Below are 18855 nucleotides of genomic sequence, written 5' to 3'. Positions count from 1 at the left end.
TATGTATTTAAATGTATACAATGTATGTTCCCTATGTCCAGCTGAACGATTTACGCACTGTATCTGTCATTATAATGTCATAACATTAAGGGCTGCACTCCACTTGCGATTTGTAGTCGCGGCGACTAAAAAATCGCTGTCGCAGAAAATCTGGTGGGAGTGGTGGGTGCCTCCACTTGCGATTTTTAAGTCGCAGAATTACATCAGTCTTGCAATGGATAACATCGAAACTACTTGTGTTTTCGCTCTTTTGCTTCGGGAGAGAAGTAAACGGTAAAAATTAATATAGTTATTTATACAGGGTGTCCAAAAAATGTTTTTTTAAATTAAATTAATTGGTACAAAAAGATGCATGTATGTAATTTGTTTAACTCTAAATATATTTTATTCGTGCTAGAAAACATAGAAATGTTTTATTTAAAAAATAAACATTGATTTTCGCTTAAGCGTAATGTCATAGCCTCCTATAAACTTTAGGAGGCTGTGGTAATGTTAAACTTCCAAGAGGCAGGTGGGTGGCAGCTCTAACATTTAATTTAAGCGAAAAGCAATATTTATTATTTGTCAAATAAACATATGCACATGTGTTCCTGTTTTCTGACAAAAGTAAAACGAATTTTGAATGAAATAAGTTACATACATTCTTCTTTTTGTCTCAATTAATTGAATTAAAAAATTATTTTTGGACACCCTCTACAAATAATTATGTTATTGTTTGTATTAATAAATAGAGAATTACATGCCCTTGCAAATGAGCTATCACATTACCCCTATTCTCATTTAAAAAATTCATCGATTACGCTATCAAGCCCAGATGGATGACGTCACTAGTATGATATATATGCCAAAATATTGTAATTTAAAAATAAAAATCGACCTGTTTCGGAATTTTTCCTTAAAGTCGCCGGTTTAGGAAATAATGAATTTGTCCGTTACTTTATGGACGCACTGTACATTTAAAACACATTCAAAATTTTGACAGGCGACATTTTGCGTCTTTCCCCTGAGTGAATAGAACAATTGTTTTAGTCAAAATGCATTAATTTTGGAATAAAATTTTTTTAAATTTCATTGTTTTTTATTTATACGCCGAATCCACTTATTAAAAAATTCACGGACATTTGTCTCGTTTGCGAGATCGTATACATTTGTATCTTGTTCCAAAAATTGTAGAATTGCTGAATTTATCTGAACTCATTTAACAAGTCTGGACAAAATATTTATATTAACAATACATATATCATGTAACAGTGTTTCTATGACTCAACTGTCACTTCCGCTGATTAGAAGTTAACTGGTATATGGTATATGAAATAATTATGACGCATGCCTATGCTGGTCCGTATGATCCATTTCGATCGAGTGGCAATCGCGTCGCGGTAAAAAGCGTTTTTGTAATCGCTGTGATTATTTAGTCGCAAATGGATTGACTCGTATTTGAAACAATGTGTTCAATATTCGCGACAAAACAATCGCGCGACTAAAATCGCAAGTGGAGTGCAGCCCTTACTTTTCTATCTTTCAGTTTGAATGTTAAATATGTTTGTATTGTATGGTTGTACGTTTGCTGCGAACGACGAGCGTAAAATCAAACTTTACGCGCTAGAGCAGTGATCGGCAAAGTGCGGCTCCAGAGCTGCATGTGGCTCTTTGATTCTTTAAGTGCGGCTCTGGCACAAATATCCGCGGAAAGCGCAATAATATGTTCATTTAAAAAACTTGGTAGGAATAGGTCTATTAAACCGGTTTTATAACTTTCTACGCCTTTCTGTTCCTAATCGCCACTACTTTCCATTGTGGCAGTCTTCGTCTGTTAAATTTCTTTCCGATATCGTCTTGGAGATGCCCTTTATCCATGTGGTTGCTGGTTTTCCTCATTTTCGTTTTTCTGTGGGGGTCCATTCTGTCAATTTTTTTGGGATTCTTCTTTCCTCCATTCGTCTTGCGTGTCCGTACCATAGCTGTTGTTTTTGGATGTCATCTATGATTGTTCTTTTTATTTCCATTTGTTGTCTAATGTCGTCGTTTCTTATGTGTTCTAGTCTAGATCTTCTTGCTGACCTTCCAAAAATCCATCTCAGTGGCTCGTAATTATTTATCTTTGTACCTTTTGGTTTCTTTGGAAAGGAAAAAAATTACTACATCTTATTTCAATAAGTTAGCATTTGCAAACTTTAGCATTTATCAAAAATCCTCTTAATGCTACAATAACCAAGTTAATATTTTCTCCCTTTGAAATTGACATTGGTAGCTTTGAAATACAATAATTGCTGGATTTAAAAAACAAGGAAATATGGCGCTCTACATTTGAACGTCTTTGTGTCGAATTGGAAATATCAGAGAAGAAAAAACGTGATCGTAGTTCACAAGTGGTCTGCTTTGAATGACCTGGAGAAGAAAGATATCAAAATTAAAAAAAAATGAACTTTGCGCCAAAACTTTTCTAAAAATTATGATGTTGAAGGAAATAAAAACCCTACAAAACGAAGGAAATTAGAAGTTTCCATTATGATTACAACAGAAGATATCGCCAAAAAACTAAAAACACGTTTTAATTTTTAGGGGGGTTAGAGGTGGGAGAAGTGTCTAAAATTTTTTTTGGTCGAATACTTTTTGACGTAGAACAACACGGTATTTTTATTTTTGGAATATCGCTGGGGACATTGTTCACTATCTTAACGGGCTAGACCCTTTAGTTTTATTTAGTGTTCTACTTATTTAGTTTAATAATTAACGGTTACTATTGGAATATGTTTTTGTAATGTTCATATAAACCACCCTTTAGGTTGTTATTTAAAATGTTTTTAAGTAGGTTGTTGTTGATAAAAATGAAAGTAGTTGTTGAATAAATAAAAAAAAACAGTTTTTATGAAAAGTCAAATCTCTAGTTCTTTTTTAAATTAAATATATAAAATCTAATAGGTTATGTGGCCCCAGATCATACTTAACTACTGCGTATATTCAGTTTAAATGTATCGGTGTGTCCGAAAAGCAAGAAAGTATATTTAAAGACTTTTCCGGTGTGTCCGAGGCTAAGGGTTTGTCCCAGTAAAAAGAAAGAACTAGAATGGCGTGTGTCGCCGTGAAATTTGAAGCTGAAATAATGGGTGACGAAATAAATATATCCACAGTTAGTAAATTTGATGGCGTTAACTTTCAACAGTGGAAGTTCCAACTGAAATGTGCCTTAAGGGCCAAAGGTGTATATGGAGTTATTGATGGCTCGTTAATCAAACCAGAAGTAGCAGGAGATGAATTACAGGCATGGTTTAAAAAGGATGCCCAGGCTATGTTCACTTTAACGTCTGCAGTGAGTTTAAATCATATTACTTTGATTGAAAGTTGTAATACTGCTAAAGAGATTATGGAGACCCTATTTATGAGTCAATTTATGAGCAGAAATCAGAATCAAATAAAATAATGTTGCATAAACGGTTTCATCAATATAAGATGAGTAGCCTAGATACTATCGCTCAACACATAGAAAAAGTGCAGAATCTTGCTAAGCAAATTAAAGAAGCAGGTGATGACGTGAGTAATATTGCTATTATGACAAAAATACTGAGTACATTGCCCCAAAAGTATAGAAATGTTAGACAGGCATGGTTGTCCGTAGACAGTGCTAAACAAACTATAGGTAACCTCACCGCAAGACTGTTAGATGAAGAAATGAACTTAACTGCATATGAAGAGACAGAACAAGCACTGGCAACAATGTCATTCAAAGGAAAATATGATCAGAGAGTTCAAGAAAGGGGTGTAATATGTTTTGGATGTAGAAAGCGGGGGCACATTGTCAAATTTTGCAGAGAGAAAAAGAATGAACAAGAAAACAGTAGTAGCAGGTCATATAGAAGTCATAATCGAGGCAGAGGTGGCTTTAGTAACTACAGAAAAGGTTATAAAAAGAATCACAGCACAAGCTGGCAACTCTACAGAAAATCAGAATGGTGGTTCTTCGAGTAGCGCATATTATAATGTTAATAATGAGAGTACATTCAACATAGAAGAAAAAGTGGATACAAGTGATGATTGGATTATGGACAGTGGTGCATCAGCACATATGTGTTACAGGGAAGAATATTTTTTTAATATTGACAGAACTTTTACATCACAGGTATCACTTGGCAATAATCAAACACTAGCAGTACAAGGTAAGGGAACTATTAAAATAGAGAAGTTGATCAATGGAAAATGGTTTAAATCCACTATAAATGATGTGCTATATATCCCACAGTTGAGAAAGAATTTATTTTCAGAAGGTGTTTTGACAAACAAAGGTATGAGTGTAATTAAGATTAACAATGAAGCCAAAGTATATGAAAATGAGAATCTAGCAGCAGTTGGTATAAAGGACAGAAACAACACATATAAAATGATGTTTCGCACAATAATATATAATGCATGTGTGACTATAGTAGATGATTTAAAGATATGGCATGAAAGATTGGGACATGTCAATAAGAAATATTTAGAAGAAATGGTAAAAATGAACTTAATCAAAGGTGTTACAGAAAAGAAACAAGATTTTGTGTGTGAAGGTTGTTTGATGGGAAAACAACATAAGAAGACTTTTAAAGAGAGACCACACACTAAGTTACCTCCTGGAAAAAGAATATTCAGTGATATTTGTGGACCTATGCAAACTGAATCTATGCAAGGAGCACGTTACTTTGTAACATTCAAAGATGAGTACACAGGGTATAGAGTAGCATATTTTATTAGACATAAAGCAGATGTACTAGATTGTTTCAAAGTGTATAATAGCAAAATAAAGGCAAAGTATGGCTACTCTGTTGAAAAACTGCATACAGATAATGGTACTGAGTATACAAATAATGCTTTCAAATTGTATTTAGAACAAGAAGGTATAGAGTCATAAACCACAGCACTATACACTCCAGAGCAAAATGACATGATCTGAGCGAGATAACAGATTGATTGTAGAAATGGTTCGATGTATGTTATACCAATCTGGAGTAGATAAGAGACTATGGGCAGATGCAGTTAATACTGCCATCTACATTTGCAACAGAATTACAAGCAAACAGACACCAGATTCTACAGATTATGAACAGTGGACAGGGCAGAAACCTGTATTTGACTACATGAAAGTGTTTGGGTGTGAAATGTGTTTTTAAATGAGAAAATGTACAGTGCAAAGAAAAACAATGTGATCAAGATAGCAGCTGAAGATAATGTGACAATTTTTGAAATACAAGAAAACGAACTTGAAGAGAGACAAGAAGAACAAATAAATGTTAATAATGAAATAGAAGTTGTACAAGATGTTGACAATATACCCAACTTGAGACCACAATGAAATAGATGTTTGCCAGCCAGATTAAATGATTTTGAGGTAAATTTTACTGAAGTTGATATAACACAGACATATGAAGAAGCAGTGTCAAGTAGTGACAAAGAAAAATGGAAAATTATAAGAAACTTAGAGGCTGGTACAATGTTAAGTCAAGCAAGTTATATAAAACAGATAATAGATAGATTTGGTCAACAAAATGCAAATCCTGTAAATATACCAGAAGATGTAAGTGCTGACTTAACAGTGTCAAGACCTGACATTGAACATGCGGTGGGAGTAGTCAGCCACTATAATTATGGCATTTGTTATTACAAATTCAATCAAGTTAACATGCATGGATATAGTGACGCAGATTATGCAGGTGATATAGAAACTCGTCGTTCCACCACTGACTACGTTTTGGACACTGGACAAGTAAGAGATAGACAATCAGAGTGCAATAAAGTGGACATTTGTTATATTTTTTTTATTTAAAAGGTTTGTTTATGGGTTGAACAACTTAACAAAAAGGTGGGAGTATTGGAATATGTTTTTGTAATGTTCATATAAACCACCCTTTAGCTTGTTATTTAAAATGTTTTTAAGTAGGTTGTTGTTGATAAAAATGAAAGTAGTTGTTGAATAAATAAAAAAAGCAGTTTTTATGAAAAGTCAAATCTCTAGTTCTTTCTTAAATTAAATATATAAAATCTAATAGTTACTGAACAAGCAGATTTGGCTCCCAATTTTTTTAAACTGTAACGTTCATATTTGACTCTTTGGCTAATAAGTTTGCCGACCACTGCGCTAGAGCGACAAAGTGACGGTACTCAGTAAACGTCAACTTTTCGTTGCCTTTGACAAGCGAAAAAGTATTTTTTATTAAGTGATTGTAGAAAAAATAATTTATATTTTTTGACTACGCAGTTTGGCAAGTGTCTATCGACATACCTGTAAGTAAAATAAGCAGCAAAATATTGTTAACAGAAGTAATTTATTGCAATGACACTAAAATTTATAAAGTTAGTAACTAAATAACAAATGTGAATGAATTTCCTCCTCTCCGTTGTGTTACACTTTCCATGCGATCTCTTAAGGACTTTATTAAGTTTCTGATTGGCTGAAGAACCGCTTCCGAGTCTTTATCTAATGCAGTTTTTAGCTCCGTCACTGTCGCTGGTGCTGGATTACGGACCCGAAACATGCGTTTGAGCTCATCCCATATGTTTTAGATGGGATTCATGTCCGGACTCAATGGAGGCCAGTCCATTGTTGTTATATTGGTGTTCATATTGTTCATATGAGTGTTATATTGGTAACAGGTAATCGTTCGTAATCCGCGCAGTATGACATTGAGCGTTATCATGCATTAACATGAAGCCGTCCCTATATAGCCGGCATACGGAACAACATGGTCTTGGAGAATTCCTTTAATGTAACGATCTGCTGTCAAACCTCCTCTGCGATCACTATTTTTTTAAACTCTGTTTTTCTTTATAAAGATATACCACTCCAAACCATACACGCGCCACCTTCATAGCTCATTGTTTTGTCACAGAAGCACTAGGAATTGGTTCTCCTGGCCTGTGATAGACAGTCAATGTCTTCTGTCATTGCGTTACAAGCACATTCGACCCTTATCGGAGAATAAAACTCTGCTCTATTTGCCAAGGTCCCAACTGACATGTTCTCAAGCAAACTGAAGTCGGGCTTGTGTCTGAGGTGCGTTCAATTTGTGCCCTGTGTGAGCTTGTTTGGGAGTCAAAGTGGCAGCCTTAAGTCTTCTCCTAACTATCCACTGAGCTACGGTGACACCTCGAATATTCCTCAAGAATTGTTGAAGCTCAAATCCTGTTGCGTGCCGATTCCACAAGGCATGTGCAAGGAGACCAGTAGCATGTAGCTAACGGTCTCCTGGTATCTAAGGTAAGCCCTTGAGGCTATAACCCTCTCGTAATTATGCAATTACCTGGGCCGCCGTCACTGGTGAAATATCCATTACTAAAATAGTCACTTATTTCAAAAATGAATAACCATTTTCAATTTCGTTGCAACACGAAACTACAGCCGCATCATCATTCCAGTTCAATCAAAGAGTGCTGCAAGCACCTCTACTGGTTTCGAAACTTATTAGTCTCTCATCAGGAGGCACATATGCTGCTCTCTCTGACCCAACTAGGACAAACCCCGGCGTGCAGTCACGGATTGCAACGAACGAAATGGCATGGATGCCCTAACGGCAACTGCTAGCAAAAAATTAAGTTTTCAATCTAATAGCACATAAAACAACATCAAAAAATGTCATTCTACATCCTACCAGACTGAAAACAATGGAAACCTTCTCTGGTAACACCTCCGAGGCTTCTACAATTTGCAAGCCATAACGGATGCTGAGACTAAGGAAGATGAGCGAATTTTACAATATATAATTCACGTCCCATCTTCTCAGCGCGGTAAAGTTCCAACAAGAATGGTTCCCTTCGTACTCCAATGGGAGTAAACATAAATCAAAAATGAATAACCATTTTTAATTTCGTTGCAACACGAAACTACAGACGCATCAAGGTTTTTTTTTTTCACTTATTTCACTTCGAATTGCACATATAGATCAACGTTTGAAAAATGACTGAGACAACCACCGGCAAATTCATAGAGGTATACATTGCGTAGAACATGCCCGTTACAATGTTTGCTGCATTCTCTAAACCATATAGACTAGCGGCAGGCACCTCCAAAATGACCAAGTACTGACCACAGAGAGGTGACTGGCCAATTTTAGACATGCTGTATGTTTTTGACGGTGCTGAAAACGAAAATGAGGTTTATTTTGAATTTTCATGTTTGGAACATTGTCAAAATCGCAATTTTACAATAAAAATAAATAAAAATAAAATCACGTTTTTTGCGTTTACCTCGCTACAACACTGTTCCATTTTAATATTTTGTCTGAAATTTTTACAGGCTCTAATTCTTATTATGATAAAGGTTATGAATTTTTCAAAGGAAAAGGTGCGGATTTGTGCATTGCAAAGTTTAATCGCAAAAGTTGAGGTACAACATTTAAAATTTAGCCCTTTAATCACGTTAATGTTAAAATAGAAAGTACAAAGAAGTTTTCTGGAAAATTTTAGATCAAAATATTTTATAGCAAATAAATAGTGCAACTTTTATTATCGACATTAGAAATCCCAATATAGCGGTTATTCTTCGAGATACTGACCATGGGTAATGAATTGCTAATTATGGTCTTAGATTATGTTTTTGACGGAGCTGAAAACGAAAATGAAATTTATTTTAAATTTTTTTGGAAATATTTTCAAAATCGTAATTTTACCATAAAAGTAAAAAAAGTGAATTCACGTTTTTTGCGTTTATCTCGCTACAATTCTGGTCAATTTTAATATTTTTTTCTAAGGTTTATACACTATAATGTTACTTAATTTTATGAAGACAACGGTATCTGTTTTAAGATTTTAGTCTTATTCTAGTAAAAGTTATGAATTTTTTAAAGCACAAGGTGCAGATTCGTGAATTTCAAAGTTTAATAGCAAAAGTTGAGTGGCAAAATTTATCTTATTAATCACGTTTATGTTAAAACATAGGGTTTAAAGAAGTGTCCTGGAAAGTTTTAGTTACAAATCTTTAATAAAAAAAATGGCACAACTTTTAATATAGACGTTATACATCCCCAAAATAACACTTACTTTTCGAGATACTGACCATGGGCGGTAAATGGCTAATTTTGGTCTTATTTTATGTTTTCGATGGTGCCGGCAATGAAAAGAGGTTTATTTTGAATTTTATGTGAGGGAACATTGTCAAAATCGCAATTTTAACCTAAAAATAAAAAAAGTGAAGTCACGAATTTTTACGTTTAACTCGCTAAAACTCTGTTCTATTTTATTATATTTTTCTAAAATTTCTACAGCATATATTTTTCACCTTTACAAAGACTATGAAAGCAACTGTAGTCTTTCAGTCTTTTCTTCATAAAAGTTATGAATTTCTAAATATCAAAAGTACAAATTCGTGAATTGTAAAGTTAAATCGCAAAAATTAAGTGACAAAATTTAAAATTTATCTATTTGATTACGTTTATGTTAAACCACAGAGTTCAAAGAAGTTTTATGGGGCGTTTTAGGTCTAGATGTGTTATAGAAAAAATATGGTGCAGCTTTTAATTTTAGGAAAAACGTGGTTTATTTTTTTTATTTTTAGAGCAAAATTGCGATTTTGACCATGTTCTCCCACCTAAAATTCAAAATAAACTTGATTTTCGTTTTCAGCACCATCAAAAACATAAAGTAAGACAAAATTAGCCATTCACCACCAATGATCAATATCTCGAAAAATTAGCGTTATTTTGGGGATTTATAACGTAGATGTTAAAAGTTGCACCGTTGGTTTTCTATAAAACATTTTGATTCAAATCTTTTCAGAAAACTTCTTTGTACTAATGTTTTATTTTTGAAGTTGATTCAAAATCTATATTTTAAATTTTCTCAGTCAAATTTTGCGATTAAACTTTGCAATTCACGAATCTGCACCTTGTGACTCATCAGATTCATAACTTTTACTAGAATAAGACTAATAGCTTAAAACAGAAACCACTGTCTTCAAAAATGTGAGCGATATATAGTGTACGAACCTTAATAAAAAAAAATTTAAACGGACCTGAGTTGTAGCGAGCTAAATGCAAAAAAACATGATTTCATTTTTTTTTTTTATTTTTAGGGTAGAATTGAAATTTTGACAATATTCCCCCACCTAAAATTTAAAATAAATTTAATTATCGTTTTCATCACGGTCAAAAACATAATCTAAAACCAAAATTAGCCATTCACCACCCATGGTCAGTATCTCGAAAAATAAGCGTTATATTGGGGATTTCTAATGTTGACATTTAAAGTTACACTATTTTTTTTTTCTATAAAACATTTTGATCTAAACCTTACCAGAAAACTTCTTTGTACTCCCTATTTTAAAACGAACTTAATTAGGAAGCTCAATTTTAAACTTTGTCACACAAATTTTGCAATTAAACTTTGCAATGCACAAATCCGCACATTTTCCTTTGAAAAATTCATGACTTTTATCAGGATAAGAATAAAAGCTTCAAACATGAACCAATGTCTTTAGACATGTTAGGGCTATATAATGTAAAAATTTCAGAAGAATATATTAAAACGGAACAGAGTTGTAGCGAGGTAAACGCAAAAAACGGGATTTAATTTTTTTTTTTAATTTTTAGATTAAAATTGCGAATTTGACAATGTTCCTCCACATAAAATTAAAATATACCTCATTTTCGTTTTCAGCACCCCCGATAAAACAAAAAAAAATTAAAATTCACCTTACAAAGTATGAATGAAATTAGCCATTCACCCCTCCGTGGTCAGTATCTCGAAAACTAAGCGCTTTTTTGAGGGTGTGCCGCTCGTGTAATACAAAAGTAGGCATATTTTACAATATTTTACAACACGTTCCAATTTGCACAAAACAACTAGTTTTTAGAAATTTTTTTAATAGACAATACTTTTTGCATTAGTTGTTTTTACACCCTGTCAAGGTCATTTTAAAGACCTTCCTAATTGACAAAAAGATAAGCAATAACATCAATCTAATATCTCCTGCATTTTTGGAGTAAGGGATGTTTGAAAGCAAAAAATAACAGAAGCTTTCACAATTAAGAAATTGAAGTTCTTCATTGCTTTTTGATATTTTTTAACATAGTACGGTGTACACAGTGATGAGCGCACCCGTGTTGAGCTGCCCCCCCCCCCCACTTGCAAAAATTAAAAAACAAATAGCCCTGATTTATGAGCTATTTATGAGCTCTCATATTCCGCAAACTAAAAATTTTGAGCTCGTTCCACTGAGCAGGAATTTAATACCCTAGTGGGGGGGCTGAGTCAGCCCCCCCCCACTACTTAAAAATAGGAATATTGAATCGGTTTTTGCGGCAGAATTACGAGCTATTTATGAGCTCTTGAAATTACATAGTTTCGATTTTTGAGCTCATCCCCTTCACCCCCAAACAACCCTTTAATTGATTTAACTTAAGAGAAAGATGCTGAGAAAACTTAAAATATATCGTATTGCGAATATAATTCCTATAGCTTATATACTCTAAGAATAAACTATTAAATCAAGAGCATTTCGATTATTGAGCTACAACCCCTTCGCCAGAAAACCACCCTATCTTCCCGGCTTAAGAGAAAGTTGTACTTAAAATGCGTTAAACTAATTATTTGGCGACTACATATCATTTAATAATTTATAACCTTCCAAATTACGCGCATTTAGATCAGTAAATTGCAATTTATTTTGTATAGTGCAGTCACTGAAGGTAAAAATCAACGATTACCTTCAATTTCGGTGAACCTTCATCGATTTTCACGAAAATTGGTCAGTGGTTAGAGGATACGTCAAGAAACAAAGGTGACATGGTACCACCTTGCGCCTTTACCCTGAGGGTGGATACCGCCTCTTCTCGGGGGTGAAAATTATTTTATAAAAAATAACTGCACAAATCAATAAAAGAACAAATTAAAAGCAAAATTTATTATATAAAGTTAATAAAATAAGTAAATACTTTTTAAGTTATTAAAGATCAAAGATTTTAATTATTTGTGAAAAAAATGCATGTTTTGAAGAGGTTTTTTGTAAATCACTGAAAAACTGTAAGTTTTTACAAAAAAGTTAATAGTAGTTTAATTCGTATAGCTTATATTCTAAGAATAAACTCTAAAATCACGCGCCTTTCGATTATTGAACTACAACCCCTTCGCAAGAAAACCATCCCATATTCCCGGCTTAAGAGAGGGTTGTACTTAAAATAATTTAAATTAATTATTTGTCGACTATATATTGTTTAATAATTTATGAGCTCGCAAAATATACGCATCTCAATTATTGAATTGTCATTTTCTTTCTATAGTGCAGTCACTGAAGGTAAAAATCAACTATGACCTTCGATTTCGGTAAATCTCCATTCATTTTCACGAAAATTGGTGAGCGGATTTTGATACTATCAACTTTTTCTGGATCTTATTTTTCATAGGTATTTCCAAGTACTTTGACAAGTATTTAGTACCTAAGTGTTATAAAATGCATCTCTTTCCCGTTATTTAAGCTTGAACCCTTAGATTTGAACAGTCGCGGAAAAAATATACATTTAATTACCAATAACTTACTTTAAATTAACATTAAAGGGTTTTTCAAGTAAGCAATTTATTATATTTTTTATTAGCTTCAATTCTAGTGATGAAAACTTTTTTGTAAAAACTTACAGTTTTTGAGTCAATTATGAAAAATCGCTCTAAAGCATGCATTTTCTTTCCAAAAATTAAAATATTAGATCTTTAATAACTCAAAAAGTATTGATTTATTTTAATCACATTATATAACAAATTTTGCTTACAATTTGTCACTCTCTCGATATGTGGGGTTATTTTTAATAAAGTAATTTTCACTCCCGAGAAGGGGTGACATATACCCCAGGCTAAAACCCCAAGTTCTTATTGTCAATTCGTGAAAATAAATGGCGATTTACCGAAATCGAAGGTAATAGTTGATTTTTACCTTCAGTGACTGCACTATAGAAAGAAAATGGCAATTCAATAATTGAGATGCGTATATTTTGCAAGCTCATAAATTATTAAACGATATGTAGTCGCCAAATAATTAATTTAAATTATTTTAAGAACAACTCTCTCTCTTAAGCCGGGAAAATGGGGTCGTTTTCTTGCGAAGGGGTTGTAGCTCTATAATCGAAAGACGCGTGATTTAAGAGTTTATTCTTAGAATATAAGCTATACGAATTAAATAAAAAATTTTGGTCCTATACGAATTAAACTACTATTAACTTTTTTGTAAAAACTTAAAGTTTTTCAGTGATTTACAAAAAACCTCTTCAAAACATGCATTTTTTCACAAATAATTAAAATCTTTGATCTTTAATAACTTAAAAAGTATTGACTTATTTTATTAACTTTATATAATAAATTTTGCTTTTAATTTGTTCTTTTATTGATTTGTGCATTTATTTTTTATAAAATAATTTTCACCCCCGAGAAGGGGCGGTATCCACCCTCAGGGTAAAGGCGCAAGGTGGTACCATGTCACCTTTGTTTCTTGACGTATCCTCTAACTACTGACCAATTTTCGTGAAAATCGATGAAGGTTCACCGAAATTGAAGGTAATCGTTGATTTTTACCTTCAGTGACTGCACTATACAAAATAAATTGCAATTTACTGATCTGAATGCGCGTAATTTGGAAGGTTATAAATTATTAAATGATATGTAGTCGCCAAATAATTAGTTTAATGCATTTTAAGTACAACTTTCTCTTAAGCCGGGAAGATAGGGTGGTTTTCTTGCGAAGGGGTTGTAGCTCAATAATCGAAATGCTCTTGATTTAATAGTTTATTCTTAGAGTATATAAGCTATATGAATTATATCCGCAATACGATATATAAGTTTTCTCAGCATCTTTCTCTTAAGTTAAATCAATTAAAGGGTTGTTTGGGGGTGAAGGGGATGAGCTCAAAAATCGAAAGTATATAATTTCAAGAGCTCATAAATAGCTCGTAATTCTGCCGCAAAAACCGATTCAATATTCCTATTTTTAAGTAGTGGGGGGGGGCTGACTCAGCCCCCCCCCCCCACTAGGGTATTAAATTCCTGCTCAGTGGAACGAGCTCAAAATTTTTAGTTTGCGGAATATGAGAGCTCATAAATAGCTCATAAATCAGGGCTATTTGTTTTTTAATTTTTGCAAGTGGGGGGGGCCAGCTCAACACGGGTGATGAGCGCGCTAATAACCGGCGAAATAAGGCAAAATATGGAAAACATATACATTTTGAAGTAAAAAGAGGTGAAATTAGTAGAGGTGGAAATCGTGGATATAAACGAATAAATAAAGATTACATTACATAGTTTCCCACCTTTAGACGTATCGGACAAATATGACTGTCACTGTGACAGAAGAATTTTAAAAAATACTCGTCACAAACGTCTAAAAGTAAGAAACTATGTAATGTAATGTTAATTTATACATTTATATTGATAATTTCCACCTCTACTAATTTCATCTCTTTGTTACTTCATACTAAATTATGTTTTCCATCTTTTCCGTTATTTTGCCAGTTATTATCGCGCTTATCACTGTATAATTTTTGGGCCATGGGCCATTTAGTCTTAAAATCAATCATTTAGACAAATAAATTGTTAGTTAATTAGTACGGACATCTAAGGTAGATTTCCTTAACGAATTTCTTTGTAAATTTTCAATTTTTCTTGTAAAAATGTAAAAAATATTCATATTCTTAATGTTAGCTGTCAAACGTCAACACAAAACAAATAAAAGCAGATTTGAATATCCAACTTTGTCAGTCAACTATCAGGCTATCAGGCTATCAGGCTATCTCTCATAGGTGATACACCCACGCCATGAAAAAGTTTTAATGTCTTTTTAACGTTTATACGGCCGTTTTTATATAGCTGTCTAACGTCAACACGAAACAAATAAAAGCAGATTTGAATATCCAACTTTGTCAGTCAACTATCAGGCTATCAGGCTATCAGGCTATCTCTCATAGGTGATACACCCACGCCATGAAAAAGTTTTAATGTCTTTTTTAACGTTTATACGGCCGTTTTTATATAGCTGTCAAACGTCAACACGAAACAAATAAAAGCAGATTTGAATATCCAACTTTGTCAGTCAACTATCAGGCTATCAGGCTATCAGGCTATCTCTCATAGGTGATACACCCACGCCATGAAAAAGTTTTAATGTCTTTTTTAACGTTTATACGGCCGTTTTTATATTTTTTCTTTTTTGGGGGTTGAACGGAGGACAAAAAATTTAATAGCATAGGTGATTATACATTGTAATACAGATTAATATTATCACTATACTTACGCATATGCCTCAAGTAGTGGTACTTTTTTTCTAATTGACGTAGGTAATAAAAGAGATATGTAGTTCTTATTCCTAAAAAAATATTTTTTTTATTGTAGCATTAGCTCGGATGATGACAATTTTGTCGAAAGCGCTTAGCTAAAGAAATAAATTACTTCGTACACACTTTGGCACACAATTTTTTCAGTTTCTTTATGAATATTTATTGTTTGTTTTTAGGTGAAAGATTTGGATTAATGTCTTCTAAGCTCGCGCTGATATATGTTTTAACGAAATTCGAAGTAGAAAAATGTGAATCTACTCCCGATCCACTGGAGTTCGAACCCAAATCTCTTGTTTTACAATCTAAAGTTGGCGTTCCTATGAGATTTAAACATTTAGTTCCATCGCCCGCATAACAGAAAAACTGAGATATAAAATCTTGTATATTTACCTTCGATTATTATAAGATGTTCCTCGTAGTTACAGTTTTATTGTAATTTTAAAAATACAGTGAAATGTATTTTTAATATAAATAAACTAATGCAACATAATATGTTATTTTTTTTACTTGGAATATCCTAATGTCTTCTTCTTCTTCTTGACTGGCTTTACAACTCGGGGTGAGGCTTCGTCGCATCCAATATATCCCTAGTTTCCCTTAGCCATTTCTCATTGTTGTACCCCAATCCGTCAGCTATTAAAACAACTAAAGATGGTAAAGCTATAGGGCCTGACCAGTTTTATGTAGAATTCCTAAAACTTATGGATGAACAAGGAATAAAATGGATAACAACTGTATTCAAAAAAATATACGTAACTGGAAAAATACCCCAAAGCTGGTTAAAATCGACATTCGTAACTTTACCCAAAAAAGTAAATGCCAAAACATGTGAAGACTACAGAACAATTAGCCTAATGAGCAACTTACTAAAAACGTTTCTGAAAGTGATACACGGCATAATATATAAAAAATGCAAAGAACAGGTATCATGGACGCAGTTTGGACTCCGCGATGCCTTAGGCACCCGAGAGGCTCTATTCGCTGTCCAAGTGCTTATGCAAAGATTCAGGAATATTGACTGTGACTTGTATATTTGTTTTATCGACTACAAAAAGGCGTTTGATAGAGTAAAACATGATAAACTCATAAACATCTTGAAAGAAGCGGGAGTAGATTATAGAGCTTTGAGAATTATATATAATTTGTATTACAACCAAACTGCCAATATTAAAGTGGATGACCAATTGACAGAGGCAGTTTCCATAAATAGAGGAGTGAGGCAAGGATGCATCCTGTCCCCGGTGCTGTTTAATATATACTCTGAATGTATCTTCGAGCAAGCGCTGGGCGAACTACAGGAAGGCGTGTATTAGTCAATGGCGTGCGTCTGAACAACATTAGATATGCCGACGACGCTGTAGTTTTTGCAGACAGTCTAGATGGTTTGCAAAGAATAATGTCGCGCATATCAGATATAAGTAGAGAATACGGACTTGATGTCAATACGAAGAAAACAAAGTACATGGTAGTCAGTAAGCGCGAAATATTAAATACACAGCTTTTGGTTAACCAACAACTAATTGACAGGGTCGACAGCTACACATACCTTAGTACCAACATAAACAGCCAGTGGGACCACCCAAGTGAAATAAAACAACGCATAGGAAAAGCAAGATCAGCGTTCATAATGGTTGAAGTCTCTTTTCAGAACCCACGATTTAGTTCTTGCTACCAAAATCACTATCATCAGATGCTATTTATGTATTTTCTACGTTATTATACGGAGTTGAGATGTGGTGTTACAGGCGTATTTTGAGAATTTCGTGGGTGGATCGTGTAACTAATGTTGAGGTTTTGCATAGAATAGGCAAGGAATGCGAGATTATTAACACAATCAAAGAGCGCAAACCAGAATAGCTTGGCCATGTTATGAGGAATGAACAGAGATATGGCTTGTTGCAACTCATTCTTCAAGGCAAGGTATTTGGAAAGAGAGGACCAGAAAGAGAGGAAGAATATCTTGGCTTCAAAACCTGAGAAAGTGGTTTAATACATCGACAACCGGACTATTCAGAATAGCAGCAAGCAAAGTTAGGATAGCCATGCTGATCGCTTACATCCGGAACGGATAGGCACCTTAAGAAGAAGAAGAATTACCCCAATCCTAGATAAATCGAAATCAACATCATCCTTCCATCTTTTTCGGGAACCTGCTTACTGATCTTATACTGTCTGATCTTTCAAAAATACTGTCTTTAACACACTGTCTTCCTCTGACCTTACCACAGGACCTGCCCATCTTATCCGGTTAGGTTTTATATGTCTGACGATGTTTTCAGTACCATACAGAGTCACCAGTTCAGTATAACGTCGCCTCCTCCACTCTTCTGTCACTTTATCTCTTTGAGGGCCAAATATCTTACTAAGAACCTTCTTTTCAAATACCAGCAGCTTATTTATTTCCCGCTGATGTAAAGTCTTAGATTTTTGATTACGAGTATGTATGTCGTCTTGTCTTCATTTATTCGAAGACCCAAACTACTTGTTTCTTCCTTGAGTTTCGAAAACACACGTCTTTTGTAGAGTATTAGCGAATTTATCAAGATCATCAGCAATTGTGAACAATAGTTTTGATCCTCGAATCGCAATTCCCCCTGTCACCTCAGATATTATGTGACTTAGTGAATATTCTAAAGTCTGTTTTAGACTATAACATAAAATGATATAAGAAAATGGTATACTAAGTTTTGTCACAATGTAAATCAGTAAACAATATCTGTTAACAGAAAATATTATACAAATTAGAACATGTCCTATTTGATAACAATTTTTAGTACACAGGCATGCGCAGTTAGGTTATTTTCGTCATACTGTCATTTTGGTTCTTTTAAGGTTAACTTTTCTTTTAAGAAATGTTGTAATGGAAGTAGCTGATAATAATAGGGTTTTCTTATTCATCATATGAGGAGGGTCTATGCAAAACCGCACGTGTCCATTAAAAGTAGTTTTGAGTTATTACACAAAAACTGTTTACATAGTAGCAATTGATATTTCATTTACTGAAAGTTTCAGTAGAAACACCTATAGGGGCATTTATTCATAAAACATTTTAAAACATTTAATTTTTTTTGAAAATAAGTGAAAAAATACCATATATATTTTGGACATGTTCAATTTTGCTCGAACTCTATGGACATGTGTAGTTTTGGCCAGACCGACTAATGGACAAGTGTTACTTTGAACAAATAGTTATTAAAAAAAATACTATTTCTGTTAAATAACAAAAGAACATAATTATGCAGAGAGTCCCTTAGACTAAACAAGACAAAAGCAATAATTTACACATGTAACTTTCCACAATCAGTTTCCAAACATTCACATATCTCCTCTTCGTCGATGTCGATTGTTGTTGATTCTTCATCATTTTTTCTTTGGCGAGAATTTCCATAAATAATTTTTTTAAAAAATGCAAGCTCCGGTAGTTCTTCCCATTTAATTTTCTTTTTATCGTTATTGAATTGTTTTTCCATCAACTGCTGTATGTTTTGTCTCTTCTCTTTAGTAATTTCATTTCCAAGCGGTTGCTGCTTCAGTTTGAATTTTTTTTCAGCTTTGCCTCTTTTAACCATGGAAAGATATGGAT

The 18855-nt window shown here is 33.6% G+C and overlaps 1 protein-coding gene across 1 annotated transcript in view; it reads left to right on the top strand.

Annotated features, from left to right (window-relative positions):
* Positions 1-15762, top strand: part of LOC126890137 (uncharacterized) — a 167780-nt gene extending 152018 nt beyond the window's left edge. Inside the window, exon 14 of the mRNA XM_050658987.1 lies at positions 15449-15762. Coding sequence (XP_050514944.1) covers positions 15449-15627 — 179 coding nt within the window. The 3' untranslated portion in view covers positions 15628-15762. The remainder of the gene's footprint in view (positions 1-15448) is intronic.
* Positions 15763-18855: the final 3093 nt, after the last annotated feature.

The sequence above is a fragment of the Diabrotica virgifera genome, chromosome 8, assembly GCF_917563875.1.
Source record: "Diabrotica virgifera virgifera chromosome 8, PGI_DIABVI_V3a".
Taxonomy (NCBI): Eukaryota; Metazoa; Arthropoda; class Insecta; order Coleoptera; family Chrysomelidae; genus Diabrotica; species Diabrotica virgifera.
This window is presented reverse-complemented; position numbering and strand designations above follow the sequence as displayed.